General features: G+C 49.4%; 1 protein-coding gene across 1 annotated transcript; it reads left to right on the top strand.

Moving 5' to 3' along the window:
- Positions 1-967: 967 nt before the first annotated feature.
- SLC25A48 (solute carrier family 25 member 48) lies at positions 968-14,304 on the top strand. Its single transcript, XM_082771455.1, has 8 exons — positions 968-1,100; positions 2,486-2,529; positions 5,612-5,683; positions 6,495-6,747; positions 7,234-7,482; positions 8,899-9,032; positions 11,633-11,762; positions 12,328-14,304. The coding sequence occupies exons 1-7, from the start codon at positions 1,019-1,021 to the stop codon at positions 11,753-11,755; spliced, it is 957 nt and encodes a 318-aa protein (XP_082627581.1). The 5' UTR covers positions 968-1,018; the 3' UTR covers positions 11,756-11,762; positions 12,328-14,304.
- The last annotated feature ends 490 nt before the right edge of the window (positions 14,305-14,794 follow it).

Raw genomic sequence — 14,794 nt, 5'->3', positions numbered from 1 at the left:
GGTGTGGAAGGGCCGACACATCTTCTGCAGAGCAAAGTCGTGGCCCTGAAGTCAGGGCAAGGGAGAGAGCTTGAAGTGATCCAGTTAAGGAGCAAAAGGACGTGCTACGTAGCTGGATGCAGACATAATCCAGACATATTTCAATCCAATTCAGACATAAGACATCAGATTTTGCTAACACAGGGGGCAAAAGAGCCAGGCAGGGCTTAAAGTCGGGTATTAGCCACACAGGGAAGTGAGTCCAGCCTGCAGTGTGGATCAGACGGGTATGTGAGGAGTTACCAGAGAAGGGTTGGAGAGCAACGCGCTGGGCACCTGCTGTGTTCCTGCTGCGGTTCTGTCGCACCGCTCGGCGAGCGGGCTGAGGGTGAACATCTGGCACGAGAGCGAAACCAAACAGGGCTGGGCTCCTGAGCCACGGAACGGCAGGGCTGGGGGACAAGCAGGCAACGGGGGTGTAAGCGGGCTGTGGGTGCTCTGGAGAAGGAAGGGGATGGGGAGCGATCCTTCACTGTTGGCACCTCCAGCAGGGCGAGGCGGTGGGATTTCAGCGGAGGAGTTTGCCGCTTGTGCAAAGCAGTGCGAGAAACTTTATCTCCAGACTCCTCCACTTGGAGAATTTATAAACAGCTCCTTGCAGTCCCTGCCTTTTCCCTCCACTAAATAAATCCTTTTCCCAATCACCCGAGCAGGGAAGGAGCGGCTCCGCTTTCCCACCTCCCCTCCTCTCCCAGCCCCGGCGTGCGCAGGAGCCGTACCTGGCCGCGGCAGCCGCCCCCCGGGATGGATGCTCGGGGTGCCCGGGGACATCTCCAGCCCGGGGACCCCCCCTTCCAAGCCCCAGCCCCCTTCCCAGCCCCAACCCCGGCCCCCCCGGCCCCTGCGCGGCCGCTCCCCGCCGGGCCGGGCTCTGGGCAGGGCGGGCGCGGCCGCGCTGCGCTTTTAAGCCCCGGCTGCTGCCGGCAGCGCCGCCGGGCTCCGCGCTGCGCCGCTCCGCGACCCCCCCTTGCCCCCCGGCATGGGCACGGGCACGGGCACGGGCACGGGTACGGGCAGGGGCAGCATCCAGCTGCAGGACTTCGCCGCCGGCTGGGTGGGCGGTAGGTGCCGCGTGGGTCGGGGGCGAGGGGAGGATTTGGGGGGGGGCGCGTGTTTTTTTTTTGGGGGGGTTGCAGGTAGAAATAGTGCAGGTTAAGCAGTTTCTGGGGGTGAGATCGTTTGGGTCAAAGCAAAGGCATAAGCATCTCGCTGGCACACCGGTGGGTTCTGCACACACGCAGGTGGGACACCCACGGGTGTCAGTGCCACGCTACCCACCCCAAGCACCCTTTTCTGGGTTCCCTGCTCCGTAGTGGGGCTGGGAGGGGAGCGCCAGGACCCCCGCAGCCCCCCTGTGCGCCCCTAGCCCTGCTAAAGCAAAGGGTGCCGCTGGGAGGGGAGGGGCTCGGGCTGGTCTGCTGGGAATGCTGCTGGAAACCGTCGGAAAAATAGCTCAGAGAAAGCAAAGGCAAGGGAAAGGTGCGCAGGGACAGCAGCGGTGTGGTGTCTTACAGCAGGGAAAGGTCCCTCTGGGTGGACCAGGTGAGAAGGGGCACAGCCGTGGGACACGCAGCGCACGGGGCGAGCGCGGTGCCCGCAGCCACAGGCCGGAGCTCTGCCCAGGCTCATGCTGATGCCAGGCTGAGGAAGGAGGTGTGGGGTGCTCCCGGATCCTGACTGGCCAGACGAGGTTAATAGGTTAGCTGGACTGACAAAATCCAGAGCCTCCGCCAAAAGCTTACGCGAGCAACTGGCCGTCAGATCGATGCAGCCCATCGAGGCTGTGAGGCACTCAGGCAATCTGCCTGTCACGCTGACCCCATACTATCCCCCAGGACATCCCCGATGCACCCCCAGGAGCGGGGCAGGACACAGGGTGACCAGCCACCAGCACGCAGCCTCAGGCCCAGGTGGCAGTGGCAAATATTCATGTGTAGTGCTGAACATCCAGGACAAGCAGGAACACTTTAATAAGGCATTTTGAGTAAAGTCGTAAGGTGTTGTCCAAGGACACGATGCTCTTTGCAGCCTGAACCTACTATGAGTGCAAAATTTCACATAGTCTCAAAAGTAGAAGGCATTTCCTCACGTCTAATCTGAATCTCGCCATGTCACGACTAAAAGTTGCATGAGTTTACATGAGTGCAAGGGAGACAGGGGTCATTTATGGGCAGGATGTTAAAATCTAACACCTCCTCCTACTGCTCAGACACCTCTAAGTGTAAGGCAGTTGGAGTTTAGGAGGACACGCAGGGGAGAAGCTCAGGTGTGTCTGCCTGCCTCCTGCCTGTTGCCAGAGAAGGAGCACCGTGTGGTGTCGCCCTGGCTTGGCACAGGCTGGCTCTTTTCCTGGAAATCCCTCCTCTTCCCCTGCAAACCCGTTGCGTCCTGTCCTGTCCAAAAAGCTTCTTCAGCATTTTGTGTAATACTTTCTTTTCCTCCCCAGGAGCCGCGAGCGTGGTTGTGGGCCACCCGCTGGACACCATCAAGGTAAAACCCCTTGATCTGCGCCCTCACAGCACCACCCAAAAACCCATGGGCAGGGGGACGGCCTGATGACTGCAGAAAACCTTCATTTCATCCCAAGGGGGAATTTAGAAATGTTTTCACAGACTTTAGTCTTTCTCCCTCTCCAGTGTTCATTTTGAATGGGAAACCAAAACACCTGGCAGATACGTGTGAGCTCCTCTGATGAGGATTAATACTGAAATTAAAAGTGGCCTTAGGTAGTGCTGGGCTTGCTGAACAGTTCTGCCAGCGTTTTATTGAACTTTGCCACAAAAAGGTATTCAAAGGGCAGTGGGAGAACTGTATTTGTTTTGCTCCAGGCGCATTTTTGCATGTTTTCCTAGTGTCGGCAGTCCTGTAAGGGCAGAATGTTGAAATTGCTATCCCAGGGCTATGACAGGCAATATTTACTATTCCTGCAAGAAAAATACTCCTCAGAAGGAAGGACTGAGAGATAAAACGAGGTGTTGGCTACCAGGTTCACCACCCTGGCTCAGACAGGCCCCTGCAGACGTTAACACAGCGCGCCCCATCGGGCTGACCATCCCCACTGGTGCAGAGCTACGGAGGAAGACCCCGCTCTTCCCTTCTCCTTTGGCAAAGTCTGACATCTCGGGCCACTTTTCCTGGCTTCAGCTGCTCTGCCCACATGCCCTGACCTAGCACAAGCCACGTTGCTGGCACCAGGTAGGGCTGTCAGGTGTGGCAGACCCAAAGACCAAAAGGTCCTGTTGCACCTGGAGGACCCATGGAGGGCCACGGGGAGGTGACAGGGGCCAGCAGGGCCCACACCACATCCTTCCCCAGCCACCACAGCCCTCCCCTCACACACAGCCAGCTCTCCAGCCCTGCCATCTGTGTCCAAGATGCTGCTATCAGCCCTGGGAGCATCACAGCATGGGAAAGGTGCAGCCCCCCAGCAGGAGCAGCAAGGCTTGGGCAGGGCTCAGGCAGTGCAAGCTCTGTCCCGGCTTGCCGAGGATGCGTGCTGGCATCCCTGTCTGAGGATGGAGCTCAGGAATGCCACTGCTGGGTTTGAGGAGTTTGGCAGTAGCTGCTGGAGGATCCTGCCGGGCTGTGCCGAGCTTCTGGGTGCCAGGAGAGCCCATCCTTCACGCTTATAAAGGCAAGTGTCAGCCTGAACCTGCTGCGCTGGGGGCTGGACGTTGCTGGGGAATATCAAGCAGGCAGACTTGTTGTCTGTCCAAATTTAGGGGATGGGAAATGGAAAGGGGAGGTTTTACACAGCAGCAGACCCATGAGGAGCAGCCTGGGGGCACTCAGAGCCCCTGGGGCCGGGGGCTCCCCAGCTGGAGGGGACAGGGCTGAAGGATTTCAGCTTATCTAAGAGGCAGGTCTGCACCGAGCAGCTTGTGAGGGTGCTCGGTTGCTCTCAGTTATTCAAAAAATGTATTAACTTGAACCTCTAAATACCTGGTTACTGTGTAAAAGAAAAAATAACAAGTCCATGGAGGCCAAATGGGAACCTGTGGGCTATGCGTGCAAATTAAGCCAGGAGGGAATGCAGAGCTGTGTGCCGCAGCCACCCAGCCGGGTCCTGTTAACACTGGTGCTGGTCCCAGGGAACAGGGGGCTGTGCACCCAGAGCAGGATGGTGCTGGGCACCTTGCACAATGTGCTCTGCAGGAGCTGGGGCTGCAGTGCTGTGTCTGAGCTTTTTGGAAGCGCTTAGTAAATCTTTCACTTTCTGCTTCTCCGTGGTTGCAGTGCCCGGGGGTTCAGAGCAGCCCATCTTCATGGAAGGAGGCCAAAGCAGCCCCAAATGGCACTGGGGGAAGGAGCTCAAGGCGAGGAAAGCGGTATTCCCAACCCGGGAGATGAGGAACCATGCCCTGGGTTGGAGATGCTTGGTGGCAAAAGGCACCGCTGGCCAGGGTGGGACTCCGCTCTTGGCGGGGCGCAGGACCGAACGGTTGGGTCATTCAACCTGTTCTCCCCAGGCAGAAACTCCAGAGGGCACTCGCTCTTTTGGGCTTTAAATACCTAAATTGGGTTCCTGCCTCACCTGCTGCAAGCCAGGGCTGTGCCGCCAAGGGGAGCGGTGCAGGGTGGCACCGTCCCTGCAGCCTTCTTTTTACCACACCAATGTCCTGCCAGCAGCAATGCTGGTGGATACAGCTAGAAATACTGTCCAGCTTCCTTATAAACATCCCCGACAGAGTGCATGCAAGTGTCTCCCTACAGAAAAAAATCACTTTTTAAAAAAAGAGATCCTGTGGACAGAACGGGACTTCCACTTCCTCGCCCACCTCTAAGCCCCAAAACGCATCACCTACTTGTAAGGATTATTTTATTGCAAACTTGTGAACAGCTCGAGTGAAAGATGATCTAAGTGTATGTGTGTGTGTAAGTATATATGTGAGAAGGGAAGTATGTTGAAAAATGCAGACCTTGCCATGATTTACCGGCCGTTTCTTACAGCTGTTGTAGGCACTTTTTGGAAGGCGCGTAGCTATTGCCTTCCAGAAACAAAATGCCTTTGTTAGAAATGATGTAAAACTGTATCTTTGAGGGAAGCATGGAGAATTTCTGAGCTGAATTATTTTTGGCCCTGTTTAGTATTTGTATGTCTTTACAATCCACCTTGAAGCAGAAGGGTCCTGGAAGCCTCCCAGGGGAGCTCTTTCCCCATCCTCCAGCAATGCGTCCCAGCCTCCGCTGAAAGCCTCCAAGCGGAGCAGACCACATCACCCTCCAATTTGTACATAAATCATGAATTTGCAAGTGATGGTATTGCACACCAGCGATCCGCTGCGATTGCTGGGCTGGGACAGAGTAGCTGGTCTGCTCTCAAGAGCGATTTGACAGTCATCGAATCCAGATGTTGCAGAACAGCTTCAGAGCCCTGAGGTCCTGCTTAGCCCTGCTTCTGGCAAAGTTCAAGGGGAGTGGATGCATATATATCTTACTTTATTGCTCTGTTTTCTTTACAGCTAAGCGAGGATTCACTCTCAAAGCAAAGTACGCGTTGTTTACATAGCATGAGCTTTCACCCGTCTGGAAGTGTGGGGTTTTAATCACATTTCATGAATGTGTTTTGCAGACTCGTTTGCAAGCTGGACAAGGATATGGAAATACACTCAACTGTGTTCTTACTGTGTACAGAAATGAGTCTGTAAGTACTTTATCATACTTAAAATATGCTGGTAGAAAACACAAAAAGATAAATAAATAAATGCACGGAGCAATTATATAAAATCAGTGTTGACACCAAAGTTGGTGCAATTCCATTCAATGCCTAAAGGAAGAAGAAAGACTGTGAATCTTCGCAGCCTCCTCTTGCTAACTCTTGCCAGTTCTCTTGGTAACCCCTGTAGGGAGAAGACATGATAAATGACACTGCCCATGTTTCCACATGGATCAGGCTGTTACACCCACTGTTTTGCCTGTATCTGCCAGCAAAACCCTTTACCGGAGGTATTTTGCTGTCTTTGGTGATGCCAGGAAAGAAGCTGGCCATAGGAGAGACTTTTGCAGGATTTCCTGTGCTTTCAGAAGACTCCCGCATCCTGCACGATCTTCTCCTTAGCAGGATGAATCAATTTCCACGTGCTCAGCATGTGCAGGCGGTTGCTTCCAAGAGACATCTGCTGCTTGGATTTGCAGCTCTGGCTGATAGAGCAGCGGGTGGCTGCGTCACTCAGCCCCACTCCCCTCTCCCTGCAGGCAATGTTCCCGGTCCTGCCGTCCCTGCCTGAGGGATGGGAGCAACCAAACCCAGAAAACAGAGACAAGAGGAAGATCCAAGTGATCAGTGTCTTGCATCACACGAAAGCCAATTCATCATTCCTTGGGGACAGAGTAGGAAGGCAGATGCACAGAGCAAGCAGAACAGGGAGGAGGAATTTGCCGTGGTTTTGCGAGCCAGACAGATAAGAGCAGCTGTGCCAAGCTGCTCCTGTAACTCCTGCTCCTTTCCCGTGTAGGTGGCCGGCTTCTTCAAAGGCATGTCCTTCCCGCTGGCCAGCATTGCTGTCTACAGCTCGGTGGTGTTTGGTGTCTTCAGCAACACGCAGCGGCTCCTCAGCCAGCTCCGGCACGGAGATGCCTCCCATGCGCCGGTGCTGGCCGACGTGGCGCTGGCCAGCATGGTGGCGGGGTTCGTCTCCGTCGGGATCGGCACTCCTGTTGACCTGGTGAAGATAAGGCTGCAGATGCAAACACAGCCATACATCACAGGTAGGAAAGCAAAAGGTCCTTCTTGCTCGCTCTGCTGGTCCTGGCGTACAGAGCTACCTGGCACATGGCTGTGTGAGGATCATGATGGTGGGAACCAGTACCTGCTGCTTCTCAGGGTGTTTTCCATCTTTTCAGACTATTTTTTGCCTTTGCGGGTGATAAGTTTGCTGTTGCAGTTTCTTGGCTTTGTGCTTATTGAGGGTATCTCAGGCTGTCTCTGGTTCTCTGGCACCCAGCTGCACTTCGAGGATGCCAGCTGCACTTTTCAAGGATGCTTCTGGTTCCCAGGCTGGGTTCCCAGGCTGGCAGACATCTCCTGTCAGTATTTCAGCAGCCATTCATCTGCATTTCTCCCATTTTACTCATGTCACCTCTGTGACTGCTCCTAACGCTGGGTTTTTGCAAGGAACTGTAGCTAAATAGCTATCATAACACTTGTATCTTTTTTTTAAATTCCTTTTTATTTTTTATTTTTTTTATTTTTAGCCAACAATAAACTAAAGCCCACAGTTCCTGGATTTCCCATGTACCGAGGCCCGATTCACTGCTTTAGGACAGTCCTACAGAAAGAAGGGATAGCAGGAATATACCGAGGTGTGGGAGCAATGCTTCTGAGGGATGTTCCTGGGTACTGCCTGTATTTCATCCCTTACACATTTTTCTGTGGATGGATTACCCCCGACGGATGCATTTCTCCGAATCCCTCTTCCGTGTGGCTTGCAGGGGGTATAGCAGGTAAGCACTTTTTCCCCACAATACTGGCAAAACGAGGGCAGGAAGGGTCCCAGGGCAGATGTGCGGGGTTGGCTCAGGGACTGCCTCATTCTCCTGGTCACTGGCAGGGGATGTGGGGCTGAGGAAGCATTTCACCCAGGGCCAGGCCCGCTGGCCCCAAGGCTGCGTTTTATGACTTGACAGACTGTATGGAAGCTGCGTTGTCAGCTCTTCACCAGGCTCGGTGGCAGCAAGAAGGAAACCAGGCGGTGCTGCCTTCTCCCCGGATGTCGCACGGCAGCCAAAATGCTTCCAGAAGAGGACTTCAACCTGTTGGCTGCCCACCAAGGAGGGTGTGCACCCTCCCTGCACGCTGCAGAAACCACAGATCACCAGAGTTGACTTACTGATTTTCTTTCTCTTTCCCCTCCCTCCCCCACCTTTTATTTTTCCTGTGTACACCTGCCAGGAGGGCTGGCACGTGCACCCCCATGCTTACGTGTGCAAGTCCACCCGTTTGCTCCTTACCCATTTATTGGCCATTTAAAATTTGCAGATCCCTAAATACAGAACAATTTTTAGGTCAGGTAATGATTAAACAGCACTCTCTCTGTTTTTCCCGCAAATAAACGGAGCTGTGGTTTATCTGAACAGCTTCTCTAGTATGCCCCAACACTCATGTAAGGTCCAGACATGCTCTTGTCACCCCAGCTGTGCCATGTATTGCAGCCACGTGCAGGGAAATTTCATAATGCGGTAAATCTCTCTGTATGGAACCAACACGATGTGTCTGGGAAAGTGAGAACAGCTGAAGATGGTATTTGCTACACGTTCACAGGGCTGATATGGAGGAGCTCTTGGTTGTGTTGGAAGCAACACTGACCTTTTCAGAGGCAAAATGTTCCATCCAGCTGCAGGATAATCAGTGTAAATGGAGTTTATGTATAGGAATGACAATGTATCTCAGCTGTGGGGAGCCTAAATTTGGCCACACGAGAACAGCCTCTTATTTGCATTCTCAGCTCGAAATTTGTTTTTCAGTAATACTGTTGGAGGACTCCAGGTCTGAAATGTGGCAGCTCCTGGCAGTTCGGGCATGTCCATGTCCACCAGAAGCACTGCAGAAGCAGTACTTTTACCTGGCTGAGCACCTCCTGGGCTGCCTGCATTTGTTTACTGGCATAACCCCCAAAATCCCAGTGCTTCTTCCTGAAACAGGGAACTTTGCCCCCAGAAATATCGTTTCTGTGCCTGAGCAGGGTGAATGCCCTGAGATGAATATCCAGTGAGTATGATGCGGTGGGCGAGACATGATGTTCCCAGTTCGCTGGCCGGCAGCCAAGAAAACACAGAGAAGTTGTTCAAATACCTTGTCATGGCCAAAGCCCAGGTGTGTGTTGGGATAAGGACAGGATTCTCTTCTGTATTTTTTTTTAGGAGTAATTTCCTGGGGGACTGCTACTCCAATGGATGTTGTGAAAAGTCGACTTCAGGCAGATGGAGTTTACTTAAACAAGTACAAGGGGATCCTTGACTGTATCTTGCAGAGCTACCAGAACGAGGGCCTAAAAGTAAGTGGTATTTGAAGTAAAATCTGTGTGTCAGGCATCTGATTTTTTAATTGGGAAATACAGCGGCTGTTACAAACCCATCTGCAGGGTTGAGAGACAACTAAAGCCAGTTAGCTATAAATTGTAATAATTACAGTCGGTAATTATAGTACAGATTCTTTATAGTTCATAATTGTGAGAGTAATAATGTGCCTTGCAGAAATGAAAATATGAGTGACTGAGGGTCATAGTCTGCTTGTGTTATTAAGTTAAAATAACATTTTGTATCAGTGTGCTTAACTGTGGATATAATTTGACATATCATAAATTAGTGATGGAAATTGCTCTTTTAAATCAGAATTGCATCAGTTTTCATTGTGAAGAAGGACTGTGTGCCAAAAACCACCCTCCTTTTTCTGACTTTATTTATTAGTGTAATAAAAGTTGTTTTTTTCTGTCTGCAAACCTTGTCTCAGTTAAATGAGAATGGCAGAAAACCAGGGTTTGCAGGTTTATTGCACCACCAATGTATGCTTATGGGAAGTGATGTCTTCTGATATTGAATTAAATCTGTATTTCAGTTGTCATCAAAACATCATGTGGGCTCCTAGCTCAAAAGTGTTAATTTTCACATTCTGAGGGAAAAGTAACAAGTTGAAGTAGCAAGAAAAATAACCTGCAAAATCACAAGTCAGTGGGATTTAAATATTTGACAACATGCCACTATATTATGCCAGCTGTCATAGGAGCTTGCAGTCTGGTTGGGTTTTGGCTGTTAAGTGAAGAAAATCACAGTGGTATGAAGCACCCAGAGGCACCCAGAGGAATCCTAAGGAGAGTGCTCGGTTGCGCTCACCCAGTACCCTCCTTGGCCTGCTTGAATATTAATTCAGGCACTCAGTTTTGTTGCCTGGGGTCTGAGCTGCTTGCGGTTTGTTTGTTGTCATTCCTGGTGCCTGGACAGAGCCTGCGGTAGAGTTGAGTAATAGCTGAGCGATAAGACCAGACCTTTCTGTCATAAGATAAATTGTTTTGTATGTTTAGAGACGCAGAACTGATATAAGGCAAGCCCAGGTCTGGATGTTTTCATGCTGGGACAAAGGAACAGCATTTTCAGTGGCATATGAAAAAAAAAAATTAAAAAAAATAATTAATAATATATATATATGTATATGTATGTATCCTTCTTCTTTCTCCATAGTCAGGTGTGCTCACACTGGTGAGAAAAAAAAAAAAAAAAAAAAAGCCTCTGGACTTTTCTTTATAAATCTTCATTATTATTTAACTTGGATCTATTGTGTTACCTTATGGATACAAGAAAAACTTGAATTTTCTCCCAGAAAACTGTGTCTTTTCAGACAGAATAAAATACCCTAAGTAAATCGAGTAATATCCCAAATATCCCAATAGCACAGTTTCACATTGCAAATGCCATCCTAAACAATGTGAATGTGTTTTGATTCTGTCTCGTACGAGTCAACACCATGCAGAAATGGATTTATTGGATACAAGAGAAGGCTTGTTTAGCTGAGTTCAGGATTCCAGGGGAGAAACACTGGTTAGACATTTAAATCCATGGGCTTCCAGTCTTGTTGCCAAGGTCTCCAAATCAGTCTTACAGTAGCTGTGGGAGTGTTGCCTCTCTAAGGCCTGGATAGGCCCTGCCTTAATCACACAGAATCACAAAATTTCTAGGTTGGAAGAGACCTTCTCTTTTCTACTCTGAAATTCTGGTGGTTAGATTAGTGACCACCATGGTTAGCCAGGGTGGTTAATGGGGTGATTTTGCAGGCCAGCAGAGCTACTCCCTGCAGTCATCATTCTGTAATTTGTCTCTCCTGGCCCCCCGGTGCTTTGTGCTCGGCCTGGCAGCAGCGCTTGTAGGTGAGGGTGCCGAGCAGGGAGACGGGCCTAGGCCTGGCATGGGGAGCGACCAGGCTCCACATCCAGAAAGCACTTAAGTGGGTGGGCACTGAAGCTTGACCTTAGGAACCCAAATGTGAAAATATCAGCTGATATCGAATATCTTCTCCAAAGCCAGTATGTGAGAGCTAGCTCTCAGCAAGGCACAGATTAAGTCCAGATTTCTACTGATTGAGAAATGGTTGCTATACTCAGAAATGAAACACATAAAAAATGTTCCCTCTCTCGTTCCCAGCTGTCATTTGCCGCCATAGAGCTAGCCCAGAAGTTGAAACATTAGCTGTGTGAAAGCAAGAGCTTTGTTGTTGTACCCTGGCATTTTCATGATGCCCAAATGCTCATGTATGCAAAGGGAAGGAAAAACTAGCCATATAGGACAGCATTAGAAGAAGGTTTAGATTTCTTTTGATGATGTCCACCAGTGGCATGAGGCCCTCTACTGCTTCTGGTTCTTGCTGGCAGATACAGAAAAAAAGTCTATAGGGAACACAGAGCAGACTGATGCCAAACCAGCCACTTTAGCCATTACGTTTCCCTTCTTCAGCGCACACTTCAGCAAAGACTATCAGTGGGAGCCTATCTCCTGAGCAAACCAAGGTTGGGTTCTCCAGAACCCCACCATGACTTAGTTCAACATTTTCTTCTTCTTGAAACAGCCAGTATATTCCTGTGCTCTAACCTTTCTCCATCCCCAACAGGTCTTTTTTAGGGGCATCACGGTCAATGCAGTGCGAGGATTCCCAATGAGTTCAGCCATGTTTCTTGGCTATGAACTTTCTCTCAAAGCAATGAAAAGAGACCAAACTGAGACCAATCCTTAACTTCCAGGTCAGCGCATAAAGACCCTCTAGCTTTCTTAAAATTAGAAAATTAACCTTTGAATCAAATGGAGTTGCAATTGTAGAGGTCCGCTGAAAATCAGGTAACTTACATGGGTACCAACATCTGGACAGGCAAACGCTTTTCAAATATGGGTCTGGGATTTGGAGCACAAGAGATATACCGATGGATTTTCATTGCATTCCAGATTTCCTGGAATTTCATTGCAATCCATTTTGATTGTGACTGTCTTGATTGATTCAATTCAGAAAAGAAAATCTGAAAGGAGAGTATTTTCTAACATAAATTTTGAAATATTCTGACTAAAGTCCCTTCACAGTATCCTTTCCTCCCTTGATCTACCACGGAGACCTGAAATTAAACCCTGACAAAGTGTGTTGACTATCAACTCACAGTTTTACTCTTTTCCTCATAAATTTAGGGTTGAATAAAGGAACATCATTAAAAATATCTGATTATGGAAAATTTTAACAGCTAAATACTCAAAATCTTTCATGGCAGTCTGCTCTTTTGTGTGGTACTTTATAAACCCCCTTCTTTCTTGTTTCAAAAGCATTGCCAAGAAGACCTGATCAGTCTCCTACTTTCCTGAGCAGTACGGTGATGGTGAGGGCTCACTGGTCTCATCGAAGACTCCCGGCACTGCAGAAGCCCACAGCATCTGCTTTCTCTTCTGCGACGGACTTAGTCCCTGGGAGGCTCCAAACCTGCACCAGCCCAATCAAGCCCAAAGACCATTTTCTTTTCAAAGCTTTCAGTCTGTTGTCTAAGAGCACCTTACTAATTTTCACTGTGGTATTGCACTTTTTCACTAATGGCATTTTGCTCATTGAACCAATGGAACAACTTTCCCTTTACCCACACAAGTGAGATACACCCAAAGCCAGCCCACACAACATCATCCGAGTGAGTGTTTTTTGTACAATACCATGTATAATGCTCATCTTTGTGAACAAGGATCTCCTGCTCTGGAAAGAGAAGGGGAAAGCACTGTGGGTGCGTGGGTGCTTTTTGTGTAGGAACATCTGGATTCCTACCAAATCCTAACTCACTTTCAGGACTGAAGAACTGGATGATTCCATCTATATGAATGAATGCTTTTGTTTTTCATTATAGAATTCCCCACTTTGCCACAGTTTAATACATTATCATGAACAGATTTGAAGGTCTTCAACAACTTCAGTTTGTTATCCAAGGTCTAAATTAATCTGGGAAACATAAGGATGATATAAATTCAGATTCTAAGCCACTCTTTTACTTCAGAAGATAATAAAACAAGCCACACATAAAACACAATTCATATTGTGTTTTAGGCTGCCTATTGATGTAGCTGACTTGCCCTGTGTAGCCCTCCAGGGACCTGCTAGCGGTACATGCCGGTGTCTGCTAGCCCATCTGATTTCTCTGCTATGACAGTGCAGCCTGCCAACTGCCAAATCCTGCAGACATTGCTTTGCAGCCTTGAAGAGATGCCATCAAAAGAAGTCCCTAAGGCGTGCAGAGTCTGTCCCAAACTGTATCCTCTAAAATACACCAGCTGCCTTCAGACCTCCAGCTCTGCTGAAATCTTACAGAGATGACTGGGGCATCCAGGTCTCTCTTTGGTCTACCTCAGTTTTTCAATTAATCTCAAGACTTTTTACATCGTGATTATTTCTGTTTATTCTGTTAAAAATCTCCATGCTTTATTTTCTAAGCACGGAGCTTCTGATGCCAAAAAAAACAACAAGAACCAGCACTGCAGTGACAAGAGGACTCTGGTGGCACAGGCAGGAGAGGCTGAGGGGTAACAGGCTGGCACATCAAGGGACGTGCGGTGAGGAGGAATGGTCTGGGTCCACATCGTCCTCAGGGAAATGTTTGGTTCCCTCCTTCTTCTTCTGGAGAAAGAGACCCCTGGGGATAAAGCTCAGCAATGTTTTAGCAGATGTTTCTGAAGACAGCCTGGAGCAGCCATCGAGCTTTCCTCCATAAAAGGAGAAGAAAGAAGGAGAAACTTGTACATCCTTATTCCTTGATGAATGGAAGAATTGGCTGCAAGACTTGGAGAGCTCATCAGAAATCGCCTAAAAACTTGGGCCTGGAGCAGCGCTCAGAAATGGGCTCCCAGACCTCCTGAAACAGTGTGGGCTCCCCTTTGCTGGGGCCTGAATTAAAATCAGAAGGGTGGCTTCCCCCAAAACTGGCCCTAAAAAGTGGGAGAAACAGCTGGTGTTGCTTCATCTCAGGACCTGTAGGCAAGGAGGCTCATAGCCTTTGAGCTTGGCAAGAACACAAGGAACAGTTTTTGACAAACAATATGGATAAAATTAATGAGCTTTCACTCAAGTATTTGTTGCTGGCTACCTTTATGGAGTCATCCTTTCCATGTTACCTGTTTTAATATGTATACATAAAATATGTTCTCTAGATGCATAATGTCTTGTGTCCCCAGGGATAGTACTTGGGAAACTGGCTTTTCAATGCAAATAAACTGTTGGTTATCTGCCTGCAGTGAGTAAAATGGACCGTGAATGAATTAAAAATATGAAGTTTACAACGGGCTGTGAATCTGAAATAATGTCCTCGTGGTGCGTTTGATGCCCTTGGTGTGTGATCCCCGTGTTGGGGTCGCGTGATGATTTTTCCTGATATCCCGAGAAACAAATATTGAGATGGATGCCCAGGATTTACCCAAGCAAAATTCTCAGGAGCTCTCAGGGAGAGCTTGGTGTTGAGACAGAAAGCTTTCCACGCAAAAGTCGGGAAAGCATGTGGGAAATGAGCCACACGAGTCGGCCACACGATGGCATCCTCGTCCGCTGCGTGGGGCACGACCGGCAGACACGGGCTGCCTGTCTGTCTGTCCGTCTGTCTGTCGTGCCCAACTTAGTCCTGAGCTAGGGCTTGCTAGGGCTGATTCGTGGGGTTCCTGTCCACCCGATGCCTGCTGGACAGAGGATTTAAGAAGCGTATCATCCCTTTCGCGTTCACCCAAAGCCACAGTGAAGCAAAGCAGCAGCGGGATGGGTCGGGAGGGT

The sequence above is a fragment of the Aythya marila genome (genome assembly GCF_965140915.1).
Source record: "Aythya marila genome assembly, chromosome: 14".
In the NCBI taxonomy this organism is placed as follows: Eukaryota; Metazoa; Chordata; class Aves; order Anseriformes; family Anatidae; genus Aythya; species Aythya marila.
This window is presented reverse-complemented; position numbering and strand designations above follow the sequence as displayed.